Below are 13,446 nucleotides of genomic sequence, written 5' to 3'. Positions count from 1 at the left end.
GGCCTAATCTACACTTAAAATTCTGACAGGCATAGATAGCTACGTCGTTCCCTCAGGGGGATAATGACATAGCTATGCCAACCCAAGACCGTGTGTGGACGCCTGGCTAGTTCGACAGTGGACTGCTTCTGTGAACTTACCTACCACCACTGGGGGCGGTGGATTACCTACAACAGAAAAAAACTTTTCCATTGCTGTAGGAAGGGTCCAGTACAGGGGTAGGCAACCTATGGCACGCGTGCCGAAGGCAACATGCGAGCTGATTTTCAGTGGCACTCACACTGCTGGGTCCTGGCCATCAGTCCGGGGGGTTCTGCATTTTAATTTAATTTTAAATGAAGCTTCTTAAACATTTTAAAAGCCTTATTTACTTTACATACAACAATAGTTAAGTTATATATTATAGACTTATAGAAAGAGACCTTCTAAAAAGGTTAAAATGTATTACTGGCACGCAAAACCTTAAATTAGAGTGAATAAATGAAGACTCGGCACACCACTGCTAAAAGGTTGCTGACCCCTGGTCCAGTATGTTGCTACAGCGGGAGAGCTATAGCACCAGTAGCGGAGACATGGCCTAATTGACTTAAACTAAACTGAAATAAGATGGGTGTTAAATGAAATAACAATGTCCACGCAGCCTTTTGCACGAGTTCACCTAGATCAGCTTTTTTTAAACACACCTTAAGCTAAACTGGTGCGACTTTACATATAGACAAGCCTTAGGATTTAATATTATGACAACTGAAGTGTTGTCTACACGGTTAAAAATTTTAACAAGCTGACGTTGATTTAATTGTGCTTAAGACACTATGGTGATGGGAGCCAATATCAGACACTGTACAGAAAGAACTGTTTGAGCATTAAACCCTAATATAATCCAATATGAAATACACCAGTCCAAAACCTGTACAGAACAAGAGAACCATAAACTCCAAAATGTTTTCTTGCACAGCCACAAGAGTCTCTTCATGTCAGCCAAGTTAAAAAGAACTTGGGCCTAAAGTGATTTGTCCTTATTTGAAAATGAATTAGATTTTCACTTAGGAAAACAATTCAATAAGTCATCCCTGAAACAAACTGCTTCAATTCAAAATCTATAGTTATACAGACTTTGGAACCTTCTTTTGAGACTGTCTGCACCCAGATCTCACAACATTCTAAGTAAGCAAAGGTAGTTTCACTCCTAAACTAATCTAGTTTAGAACCCCAGGATTACAGTTTGGAATTAAACCTTGAACAAAGGTAAATAAACTCACTATTTTTGCACACCAGGTTAGTGCATATTCCAGAAAGGCCAAGTTCTTGTAACAAGCAAAGCAAGAAAAATTGGAAAAGGATTTACTAGTTAAACCATTATTGCTAATGCATAAGGTGCTACCTTGCTAATGAGACTATGAGATGGCCATAATTCCCATTTAAACATTTTCTCAACAAACTTTCAATATCACATTCACTTCTAAACTCCCCTTTTCATCTACTGATTCCATTATTAGAATCACAAACAAAAAAGCGTAATGCCACTGATATACATCATATCTAAAGCAAAAAGGGAACTAGGAGCCAAGTATTAAACATTTAATTACGTGAAGAAATCCGCTAGGGCCTAAAGCATGTTTTATTTAATAAAAGAAGTTTCTCCTCCTCCTCCTTCATCTTAACGTCTCTACAACAGTCTTCATTCATGTGCATCCCCACATCAACATTGTGTCCTTAATGTGTCTAATCAAGGATAAGACTCCTAACACTATATTATACTTATATTGTAAACTCTTTGTGGCAGGAACTGTTACTGTTTGTAAAACACTTAACGCAATGGGGCCCCAATACTAACTGGGGGTTCTGGGTACTACCCCAATATAAAAACAACTATTTGGGGGATTGGGAGAGGTGGGGTCGCTTTTGAACAGTGGCGAACTGTGAAGATATGAGGCTCAGCTCATAAGAGGTGAGAGAACAGTGGGTTATTAAGTCACCCCATCTCCCTCAAATACTACAGTGAATTGGACCATGTAAGTATTTAAATAGATTACATAATGCTCAGAAGATTTTTGTGAGCTCTAGAAGTCACACCCAATTTTCTTTGTGCACAGGGAAAGCAACCATGATGAAGGTTTTGGAATATTATTCTGGAAAATTAAAGAGGGAAAGGAGTTTTGTAGAGAATTTCTCTTATTATTTGTATTAGTGTTTTTAGACACCTCAGCCCTGACGCTATGCAGACATATAATAAAAACCAGTCACTGCCTTCAAGAGTTTATAATCTAAAACCATTTTGTAAAAGAAACATCCAGCTTCTGCCACCTCCTTCCTACTGATGCAGAGTCTTTGTTCTACTTTGGCAATGAGAGGTTGAGATCTGCAGTTCCAAATTAATTGTAGGATTCATTTTAAAGCAATATTAAAATACACTTTACACACATCAGAGATTCTGCGCTGTGCTGTTGAATAAGATTTAATATTTCACTCAATGTTTCTTTAGAAAGCTCCTTAATTTAAACTGTCACTGGTAACTAGATGTCAGCAGCCCCAAGGGGACGAGCTAGACGATTTGATAGATGTCTGTCTCTCTCATTCCCAAGATTCTTGCATGACAAGGGATGGACAGTGTGGTGCAACCTGCTTACCTCTGAAAAATTAACTGCCAAGGGGATAATCCCCGCCACATAACAGCCAACCAGCATAGCCAGAGACAGGAGACTGATGGAGATGAAATCATCCATGTTGTTGCTTTTTATCCACTCGTTTAAAGTGAAATTCAACTTTTGCAGCTTTTAGTGCATGTAGCTTTTCAACTTGTTCAGGTGTTGTGGCTCCAGCAGAGTCATGAAGGTCAGAGGCGCCTGTTCCCCGGTGGTGCCACAAACTCCCTCCCTCCCCCAAGAGCTACGTGTGTGAGAGACACCCAGCTTTCCTGGTCCTGATCCCTGGATCTGTCAACAGCAACTGAGATACTGCGATTCTCCCCCTCTCGCCGCCTCTCGTCAAGGGCCCCAGGGCATTAAGCCACCCGGGGGAGGGAAAGGCCCTTTCTCTCCCACAGCCTGGGGGCAGGGGGCACCTTTTCGCCCGAGCGAGAGAAGGGCCCACCCCGCTCACAGACGATACCAGCCCCAGGTGCAACGGAAAGGCCGCTCGCCCCGAGACACAGGTCAGTCAGCAGCTCTCTGGAGGGAGCCTGGCCCGTCCTACCAGCCCCAGGGAGACGCCGGCAGCGCCTTCGCCCTCCCCTGCTGGCCCCTGGTCTCGGCGGACTAGGAGGGGGGCGGTTCAGCGGGGAGCTCAGGCTTCAGCCTCCCCTTTGCGCCCGGCATCCCCCGCGGCTGCCATGGAGGCCAAGTGGCAGCCCCGCAGTCACACACTTCCCCTTCCCGAGAGCAGCTTCCGGGTTAGCGGCCTGAACCTCCCCGGGGGGGAGTAGGAACGGAGCGTCTTTCTCACGTGACTCACCTTCTGTCGCCGCTTCCCGCCCGATTTCAAGATGGCGGACAAATAATCACTAAGGGACCATCTCGGAAGGGGCGAGAGGCGCAAAGCCTCTGATAGGATACGGTGCCCCTATCAAAGATGACTGCTAAAGTCTCAAAGAAGGACGCCATTTTGCCCCTCCCCAGGTACGCAAAACCGGAGAACGCTTTTCCATGTGGTATTCTCGCGAGAGTTTCTCTATAGCACTAGTGACGCTCTGGTCTGGTTCCGTGATGTCTATGGTAGGACGCTAGGGACTGGTTGGCGGTTGGTGGAGTGTTTCCGGTTAGCGCGGGGGATTGCGGGTGACCGTTGGGAACTGTACGTTCGGGACCGTCACAGTCGGCGGGGCTGTGGAGAGCGAGTCGCCATGGTGAGGAGGGGTGATTCCGGGGTGCTGGGAGGAACCGGGTCGATCGGGCCGCGCCATAGTGGCGGCGGGAATGGGTCTGCTGAGGGCGACGTAGCGCTGCGGCCTGGCGGAGTCCCCAGCCGCGTGTCTCCTCCCGCCTCCCACTCCGGGGCTGGGGACCGAGCGGGATACAGACCCCGCCCCTTCCCTCCCGCACGAGCTCCGCGGGAGAGGGGTGGAGGCGAGTCTAGCTCGCGCGGGGCAGGATCACGGGGAACCTCGCGCGGCGGTTTTTTCGCATCCGCGGTGGAGGAGGGGCCCTGATTCCCCAACGGGCATCTCCAGCCCTCGGCTGCTCCGTGCGGGGCCCGTGCTTCTCCGCGCGGGTAGATTCCTCACCCACAGCACGTGTCTGCCCTGGCCGCTGGGGCAGGGGCTTTGGCCTTAGGGGTGACTGGGCTTGTGGCTTTGTCTGGTTCTCTCTGCTGCGCACGTGGGGTCTAGGCGGGTTCTTCGCGATGCGTTTTCAGCTCGTTTACACCAGAAATTCTAGGTCTGTTTGGGCTGGAAAAGTCTGTCATGACAGGAGAACTAGTGTAAATGAAATCCCCAAAGGGAGCGAAAGGCCGGTATACATCACACGCGTGGGGCCGGGAGTCCAGTCCAACTTTTAGAAAATGCTCTGCAGGTCACTTCTTAATCTTTATAAACTCTTATTCAAAGAGCTGCTTCCTTGCATTTGTCGAACATAATGCCATTAAACAGGTGCTGGTGTTTTTTAATTGAAATGTTTCCTTGTAGCACTTGGAATTCAGAGCCCTCTTTATATGTTGGGAACGGAAAGTGAAATTGAGATAGATAGATAGATATAGATATATATATATATAGTTTCATTGGTTAAACTACGTGAAATGCAGAAAGAGCTGATAATCCTAGTGCTTTGTTACTTTCATGTGAAAGTGAACTGCAGGGAAGGAAGCCTACTGATCAATGCTTTGATAGCTGGCTAACAGCTGCCTGTGAAGAGGAAATATTTGAAGCACTTCTGTAAGGGCTAATGCTACTATGACATTCTTTTAAGTGAAGTTCTTGAGCCAATTCAAGCAAACCACTACTTCTGGCTGGTAGTAGGAGTAACTTAAAACCCTAAATATATCTGCTACATACCGCCTACATTCACTTGATTGTACTTATATCAGTGTCCTGGCCCTGCCCTCTTTCCATCCCCAGCATCCCTGATGTCCACTGTTTACTATGGGTGCAGCATCTTAGTTGGTAGAAGCCTTTCTGCATGGGTACTGAGTAGATGCTGAGGTCTGAGCCTTAGTACTTTGGTTTTCTGCACTTCATTAAATGTCCATAGGTGGTAATTAAAGCCATTTTTAAAAGACCTGGCAAAAACATAGTTGGACTTGCTATAACAGATCAGATGAAATTTCCATCTTGTCCAATACTGTGTCTGAAAGCGGACAGTATCAGGTGCTTTGGAGAAAGGTGCAAGGAGCTAGAAAGTCTTAGAAATTAAAATACATCCATCCTCAGATAGCTAACTGCAGACTATAATTGTGGAATTTTGTGTTCACTTGTAACTGATAGTGAATACTCAATCTCATGTTTCATGTACTGGCTTTTCACTCTGAGGTGAGATTTGCAATGTTAGTGAAATGAAAGTTTGATTCCACTCTGGTTTTCCATCATGTAGGGTATTAAAACAAAACCAGTTACAGCCAGCATTTACAATGGAATAAGCAAATCAATATAATCTCCAATATAGTAGCTTTTTTTTAAATTTTCATTTCTTTTGTTATCCTAGTGTTGTATTTACAAGGGAAGAGCCTGGGCCTTGCATGCTATTTCTTGAATGCAGTCAGTGTTTTTGAGTGTGAAATAATACAAGATTGTTATTCAGGACAAACACACGTGTGCATTGACAAGTCTCAGGATTAATGTAACTGTGATTGGAAGAAAAAATTGCTGGGGCAGCCCTCTTTTCAGTTTCTAATGCATGGTATAATGGGACATTTGTTTTCTGTACTACAGGCCTCATGGGATTTTTTAGAAAGAAATGCAAAGCCATTTTAAGACTGACTCTGATTCTCCTTTATACAGTGAGATTTATATGTTACAAGTATATAAGATCAGATTACTAGAAATACAGCTGAATTTGTGTCTCATGGGTTGGTCTTTTAACCTTCAGTTTAGTCTTCATAGGTTTTAATATGTCTTTCTAAGTCTGATTCACTGTCTTGTTTTTGTGCAGTCTCACACAATTTTGCTTGTTCAGCCTACCAAGAGGCCAGAAGGGAGAACATATGCCGACTATGAGTCGGTGAATGAGTGCATGGAAGGTAAGTATTGTTGCCTCTGGGGTGAAGATGCTTTAGATGATCTCTTCTTGTTAAGGCCAGTTTAGTTTGATTATTTTTTCCAAACTTTCACCTGCTGAGAGAATCCATTCTGAACACATTTCCTTAAATTGAAAAGGTATAAAAATAACTTATCAAAAAGCACCCTGTTGGTGTAACGGTTTGCTGCAAGACTCAAGTGCACATAGGGGCGAAAGAATTATTTCAAAAAGACTCCTCGTTATTTCACAAATCATCTTCCTGTGTTTATTCAGAGTCCTATTCTGACTTTACTGACTAAGGCCCTGAAACTGCAATGAGGGGTGCACTGTGCAAGTGGTCTGCCTTTGCAGGATAAGATCCCAATTTTCTAACTACTAATTTGTTATCCCTACAAAGTAAATACTACTATGAATGGTAATCTAGATCCCATTGTTCTGCACATAATCAACTGGATAAATACTAATTGCAAACTCTGCTACTGGAAATGTGTGAGCCAGAAAGAAACCGGTTTGACTTTCAGACACACACTAGTTTGCAGGCTAGATGGAAGACAATGTTTTCATTTGTAAATTGGCCTGATTTTATATGGATTCACCGGTGGCCTCATCGTGAGAGGTGCTAAGCACACTCGTCTCTCATTCAAGTCAATAGAATGAGTGTTCAGCACTTCAGGACCAGGGTCTGAGACACATAGAATCTCACAGTTCAGACTGCATAATGACACATGAAGCAATTTGGGTGTTTAATTTAGCATTACACGTTAGCACAATGCAAAGAAGATCTGACTGGGGGTTAACATGTAAAAAATGTGGTATATCACGTTAGTTCTTATACTCTCTAACATCAAGAATATCTTGTTGTACCAACTGCATTAAAGTTTTCCTCAACTACACAATTCTTTACCCACCAAAAAAAATTCCAAAATACTTTTTCTTCTAAGATGCCTGTTGTAATGAATGAAAGTCCGTTGCTCCATTTGAGAATATATACTTCCTTGCTTGATGTCTGATCCTGCTGCACAGCAGGCATGTGTACAGCTCTGTTGCTAGGATTTGTCAACTTAACTGCTGGTTCTAAATCAGCAATGAGATAATTCTAAACTTTTGCCCTGTATACTCAGTGTAAAAAAAAAAAAAAGTATATTGTACATTTTTGTAAAATTATGCCTTGACCCAAGTGTAGATTTAAAATCCAGAAGACTGTTCTCACTACTTCATAAGTCATGGTCTTGAACTATTTGACAGTGATACCTTAAAAAGGTGTAAATAATAGTGACCCATTTCCCACATCAATGTGTTCTGGGTGCTATACAAACAATTATGAGAACTAATCAACATGATAAAATTGAAATAAAATATTAAAGCTGAGTGGTATTGTCTATTAAAACAATTCTACAGCATCAGCATGTTCCCATTCTAAATGTGCTTCTAAAAACTAACTTTAATACCAGAAGGAACTTATGGCAAACTGAAACCAATAGTCTTCTAATGCCATTGTTGATGGTACTGAAAGTTCTTCTCTCTCTGCAGGAGTTTGTAAAATGTATGAAGAACATCTGAAGAGAATGAATCCCAACAGCCCATCCATTACATATGACATCAGCCAGTTGTTTGATTTTATTGATGACCTGGCAGACCTTAGCTGTCTTGTGTAAGTACTATTCTGCTGTATGGAAGGTAGTACTTCAAATACCCATCCTATTTTGCGGATGAAGGGATGGCTTCCCTCCCATTTTGGGAAAACAGGTGTTTTAAAAGTTACAAGGAATTACTTATAAGGTTATGTACAAAATCAGTGATGTAATACTTTACATTAGTGTAGTATTATCCATTCTCACCCGTACCTATCAGTTACTGATGAGAAACGTGTTATTTTTGTTTAAAATGCCCTTTATATTCTGTGTGGTGTAACGAGCTGTGTTGGTGACGCAGCAGTGTTCCATAAAACAGAGTGGCATTCCATATCGCCCTTAGCAAGAGTTGCATTGGGACATAACATTTGTCTGAGAGTAAGTACACATAGTTTTGAAAGTTGACAGTTCCATTTCAGATCTTATCTACAATAATATTTATAACCGTTTAGGTATTTGTACCCAAACAATTCAGTAGGATTGCAAATTGCATTAGAAACTGTCCAGAGCTAGTGCTAGTGCTAGATCCCTAATTTAACAAAAGCGTCATAAGAAAGCTTTGTGCTGGAGTGCCAAAGCTACTAAAGCTTGTCTAGCATGGTTTGATTCTGAAGAGGCCACAGTGTTGGGTATATCTTACTCCACTGAGGATCATATTGGCAACATGCTAGGGAGCCTACAGGCTGCACCTAACTTTCCTAAAGTGGAGTAAGCTGTAGTCAGTTCATGTAGATCAAAACAGAGCATTGCATGTTAGAAATGCAGGGTGGAATTTAAAAAAAAAATATCACCTAAGGGACTTAGGAACACAAGTCTCATTGACTCTCAGTAACAGTTGTGCTCTTAAGTCGCCTAGAAAATCTCACCTGTAGTCTCCAGGGTTCTCATCTGTGTATAAAACATGAGGGCAGCTCAAGATGGCATTGTAAGTTCTGCATGCTTTCCTACACCTGGATAGGTGACTAGACCCATTTGCCCTACTGTTCTGCTCTGGAAAATACAATTTAAATCTCAGCACTTCTAGCAATTCACAGCCGGTCTTCATACCATAAATATTCAGTTAATTTTTTACTTGCATCCCTAAATTTTGTAGAAATAAGACAAGAAGTCTAACATTCAGTTATACTATCTTTTTCTGCTTATTCAATTGGCATGGGCACAATTGCTCTTCATAATCAGAGTAGAAGTTAACTGTAAAAGGGTTGTCAAAGTACTGGATAACTGCTGTAGGAAGTTACGGAGTATGGTATGTGTGCAGGTCTGTAAGTCTTCTAGAAAACTTGATCCAGCAGCAGTGAAGCTATTTTTAATAAGTGACTACCTCTCTCATACAATTACTTGTTTTTGCGATGTATTATTTTGAGAAGTCAGAAGAGAGCCTGCAGGGGATTCCTTACCCCTTGAGATTCATTAGCCAAAGTCATTGATGAGAAGGATGAAAAGATCACTTAATACTAGTTTCTGAAGTTTTATCTTGTCCTTGAGCTCTCCCCCTGCCATGCTTGATCCCCAGCTACAGCAGTATTGGGGTGGTGCAGGGCTGATCAATCATGCTATGTTTTGTTTTCCCCTCTGACAGATTAATGATAGGATCCTTGTTTTCAAAAAGGAACCTCTGTTTTTTAATACAATATTACGTTTTTTAATCAGGAGCCTAGTCAAACCAGTAAAGCCAAAGTGTGTTTGAGCCAAATTCTGTTTTAGCTTATAGTTTCCCACCAGATGGCATACTTAGCAGGTAATGTACTATGCACAGTTTGTGGCTGCACAAATCTCTATGCGGCTTGATATCTGGTCTTTCAATGCAGCTTTAGTTACTGATTCTTAAAGATACATCTAGTGCTCTCTGAGAATTAATAAAAAAAGTATCTTGAACTGAATCAAATGGCATTACAGATATTAATTTTTGGCCCATCCAAGGCTTAATGCTAACGATCCCTTTCTTGTCCTTGTCATATGGGTAGAAAGGATTATGTTCAAAGATGTTCTGTTAATCCCGTTACGCCACAGTTTCTTGGAGTATCCAGGTCAGGCACTGGATATTTCAAAAGGCACATGCCAGATTTAAGGATTAAAACTGGGCATGAGGGGACAAATCTTAGTACTACATCTACACAGCTAGCTAACCTGATGTATCAGCTTGTTGAGTTGCTTTTGCTGTAAATACGTAAGACTGGCAGAAGTGGAGGCAGTGTTTTAATATAATTACGTTTCCTGGGTCTGTCAGGATCTTGGTGATAAACTACAATGTCCTGAGTTAGTTTATAAAGTAAATGAGCTCAAATAAATTTGTAATCCCTAACTTGTAAAGAGAGAATGAATGTGTGAATGCTTAGTTCGTAGTATTCTTTTGGGGGGAGTGTGCTTGTTCTGGGATCTAGACTCACTGCCGGTTGCTGGCTGGAGCTGCTTCCTTATTCTTTTGGCTTTGATCTTGTTAGGGAGAATGAAGAAAACACTTAAGAGCTCTATAAAGCCTCATGTGACTGGAAGATCTTTGTTTAAAAAAAAAAAAAACCTTCTTTGAAGATTCTAAGCACAAGTAGAAAATAATTTCTCACTTATTTAAATATTTGAAAATTAATACCTTGCCCGCTGTTTCTTAAATTCAAGGAGGACCAGCATTTCAATTTTTAAAAAGTTTCATGACTTGCATAAAATTTTCAAATTCTGAGGCGTTTTAAAACACTTTTTAAAGGCTCTCTCTGTTCACTTTCCGTAGATGGGGAAAAATCATTTTTCTGAATTTTAATGTGTAAGAGAGAGAGAGAGAGAGAATGTGACCTAGTAGTTACTGGTGCTTGAAACATCTGGGTTCTGTTCCATGCTCTTCCACTGATTTACTGTGTAACTTGATCAAGGTCACTTTAGGTAAAATTTCCACTCAGTCAAATGGAAGCACGATCAAGCTTCAGCTATCTGTCTGTAAAACATGGATAATTACTTTGCTATCTGACACACTTGGTGAGCTTTACAGACAGTTGTTAAGCCTCTTCTGAAATGTGAAACCGAAGGACAAAGCAATGTTACATTAACTGTTTGGTTTTCTTTCTTTCCCTAGTTACCGTGCTGACACTCAGACATACCAACCCTACAATAAAGACTGGATAAAGGAGAAGATCTACGTCCTCCTCCGCAGGCAGGCTCAGCAAGCAAGCAAATAATGGGGCAGCCTCATTATGGGGCTTGGGGAGGGCTTGGACAACAGGTGTGTACAGTAGTAGAAGTTTTGTATTATAGTCATCCTGTTGTCATCTTGTTAAACTCTAGTCAGGACTGAATGTATTGTTAGCGACACAAGGATTTTGTTCAGTTTGAAACCCTTTTTTTAGTGTAAATGAAGAAGAAAATGTAACATCTTTGGCAGGGATTTAACTTTGTTTCTCTCTGGTCGGCTAACAATCCTACTTTTGTTCAACCCCCTAGGGCTGTTCATATGCTTTGCCAGATTCACTGTGTCTGCCCTTCTGCGGGATATCCAACTATTAGTTATGTCATTGAGACAAAAGACTTAGCGGAAAATAAAATGAATACTCTTTAGTTAAATCATGTGTGTGCTGGACTTCTTATCTGACTCCTAAAGCACTTTAGAGTAATTTAAATCCTACTGGTCAGTGTGCTGTATAACAGGGATTGGAAGGCATGTGTGGACTGAACTATGAAAGATTTTCTGTTGCATAGCATATAGCTTTATATGAGCAAACTTTTTCCTAAGTGCTGCAAAACAATAAGGTCGGTAAACAAAGCTGATGTGTCTCTTGGACTGAGTGCTTATGGCTTTGAGAGAGAGCCTGAAATAAAGAGAGCTGAAAATAAAAAAAATTAAATTGGGAATATTGTGGAAGACTTTATAGTAAGTGAAAAGGTTGTGAAATTGTCATCACAAGTTTCATGGGGCTGAAAGCAGAGCAACTGAGGCAAAGGAAGATGTTGCCAATCTGCTTTACTTTTAACTCTAATGCCTAGCATTTGGAGAAAGGAAGCCTTTGTTAAAGATTCAACATTACATCTTCCACGGAGAGAGCTTGTAATACATGCCCCTCAAGAAAACCTCCAGCAGCACCATGCTGGACCATTCCTGACAGTTCTAATGTTTGAAGGGGAAAAAATGGGGCGCAGAAAAATTAAAAATAGCTTTCCAACCTTCTTTACACATCACAAGGAAGCAAAAAAGGCACAACCCAGTTTTATAAACAGCACTTGTATCACCTCATTAAGTAGAGCTACATTTCTGTGATGTTACTAGCAGAATGGGCACTGAACATGGAATCTTCTGACAAGCAAAATGACTGTGAAACCAGAAAAAAATAACACTTCTGTCTTCAGCCATTTTGAATTAGAATAAAGTATATCAGTTACTTATAATCAAGGCCTTTGTTTTCAGTTATTACTGATTTTTACCAAAAATTTTCCTGGTTTTGTGCAAGCTATTAGCTGTTACTGCTTTTCACCCAAAGTTTGGAGCCTATGTTACCTAGGACTTGTGGAATTTATACTGAAGCGCCTTATATCAAGTCAACAGTTTACTGTTGGTATATTAAAGAAGAAAAGTTTTATTTGTAAGGAGGCTTAGAGATAATGTTTCATAAACTCATCAGGGGCATGCAGTGCTTGTATGTTCAATTTAAGTTCCAACAGCAAACCACATTAAATTATTTGTTACAGTATCTCAGAGCTCCAATGTGTTTGGGTTCCATCTAGTGGCACTATGTATTAGGCAGCTAAATACAGTTGAATAAATAAACCACAGTACTAAACTTTTATTTTTTCTCTATTTGTTGCTTTTTTTTGTCCTCTCCCCCAATATTTACTCATAAATGCTGGTTAATTTTTTGCACTAGTTTTCATCCATTTAATTTTTCACTAAAATTCCCTAGACTTTTTAAACAAAATGAAGATGAAAGGCCTTGCTTATAATCCACATTAAGTTATAACTTTTCAGGTCCAGCACAAATCTCTACAGTGGAATCATACTCAGCCTTGCTAGGCAAATAAATGCAGTCCAACAGCCTGTCAAGAAAACTGATAGACAATGAAAGGCAGTGGTGGCTGGGGTACAAATATAATGTAATTTCAGGCTCCAGTTTCCTCAACCATTATGGAGCCATCATTGTGTCTGTTGGAGCCCACAATTGCGGGGTCTGCTGATCAGGTAGAATGTAGAAGCATAAAGATATCTGGTTTCTCAATCTTGCTGTTTTTGCAGGATCTTTTCCTGCAGTGTTACTAATTAATGCAAGAGCACATTCACTTCTGCTGAGACTAGTCAGTGGGAACTTAGCTTCTTGGAAAATCCACTTATTCAGATGCTTAACTTTAAGGAAGATATGAAAATTTTGAGCTCAGTGCATCTTTGTAAAATACATATTTTTACTTCCTACAGCTAGTCTAAGAATGATCACTTGAAGTAGAAATTGATTTTAAAGCAGTGCTGCCAGTCCTATAAAGTTTTTTCATACAGTGTCTTGTCTGCTGTAATTTTATTTAGCCTTGGATGAACAGTAATAGCTGATGTTTGATTGAACACCAAAGAAGTGGATTTATCAATTGTTCTGAGTGGAAATGTTTGGTTTTGCATATTATGAGTGACAGTGTTTATCATGACCAGTTAATCATTTCACTGCACTATATCTGAAAATCACTGAAGT

The 13,446-nt window shown here is 41.0% G+C and overlaps 2 protein-coding genes across 2 annotated transcripts in view; one reads left to right on the top strand and one right to left on the bottom strand.

Moving 5' to 3' along the window:
• SLC39A9 (solute carrier family 39 member 9) overlaps positions 1-3,375 on the bottom strand; it is a 30,354-nt gene extending 26,979 nt beyond the window's left edge. Inside the window, exon 1 of the mRNA XM_050953602.1 lies at positions 2,628-3,375. Coding sequence (XP_050809559.1) covers positions 2,628-2,723 — 96 coding nt within the window. The 5' untranslated portion in view covers positions 2,724-3,375. The remainder of the gene's footprint in view (positions 1-2,627) is intronic.
• A 338-nt stretch (positions 3,376-3,713) lies between these two features.
• Positions 3,714-11,344, top strand: ERH (ERH mRNA splicing and mitosis factor). The gene is made up of 4 exons (XM_050953645.1): positions 3,714-3,841; positions 6,081-6,168; positions 7,698-7,818; positions 10,860-11,344. Exons 1-4 carry the CDS (start codon positions 3,839-3,841, stop codon positions 10,960-10,962), a joined length of 315 nt encoding a protein of 104 aa, XP_050809602.1. The 5' UTR covers positions 3,714-3,838; the 3' UTR covers positions 10,963-11,344.
• The last annotated feature ends 2,102 nt before the right edge of the window (positions 11,345-13,446 follow it).

Source organism: Gopherus flavomarginatus, chromosome 5 (genome assembly GCF_025201925.1).
Source record: "Gopherus flavomarginatus isolate rGopFla2 chromosome 5, rGopFla2.mat.asm, whole genome shotgun sequence".
Taxonomy (NCBI): domain Eukaryota; kingdom Metazoa; phylum Chordata; order Testudines; family Testudinidae; genus Gopherus; species Gopherus flavomarginatus.
The sequence above is the reverse complement of the archived record's forward strand: the minus strand, read 5'-3'. Positions and strand labels throughout refer to the sequence as shown.

Bases quoted from the DNA above. Each gene is read 5' to 3' on its own strand.
- ERH (XM_050953645.1), top strand. The intron at 6,169-7,697 runs GTAAGTATTGTT...CTCTCTCTGCAG, and splicing joins GGTGAATGAGTGCATGGAAG to GAGTTTGTAAAATGTATGAA. The intron at 7,819-10,859 runs GTAAGTACTATT...TTCTTTCCCTAG, and splicing joins GCAGACCTTAGCTGTCTTGT to TTACCGTGCTGACACTCAGA.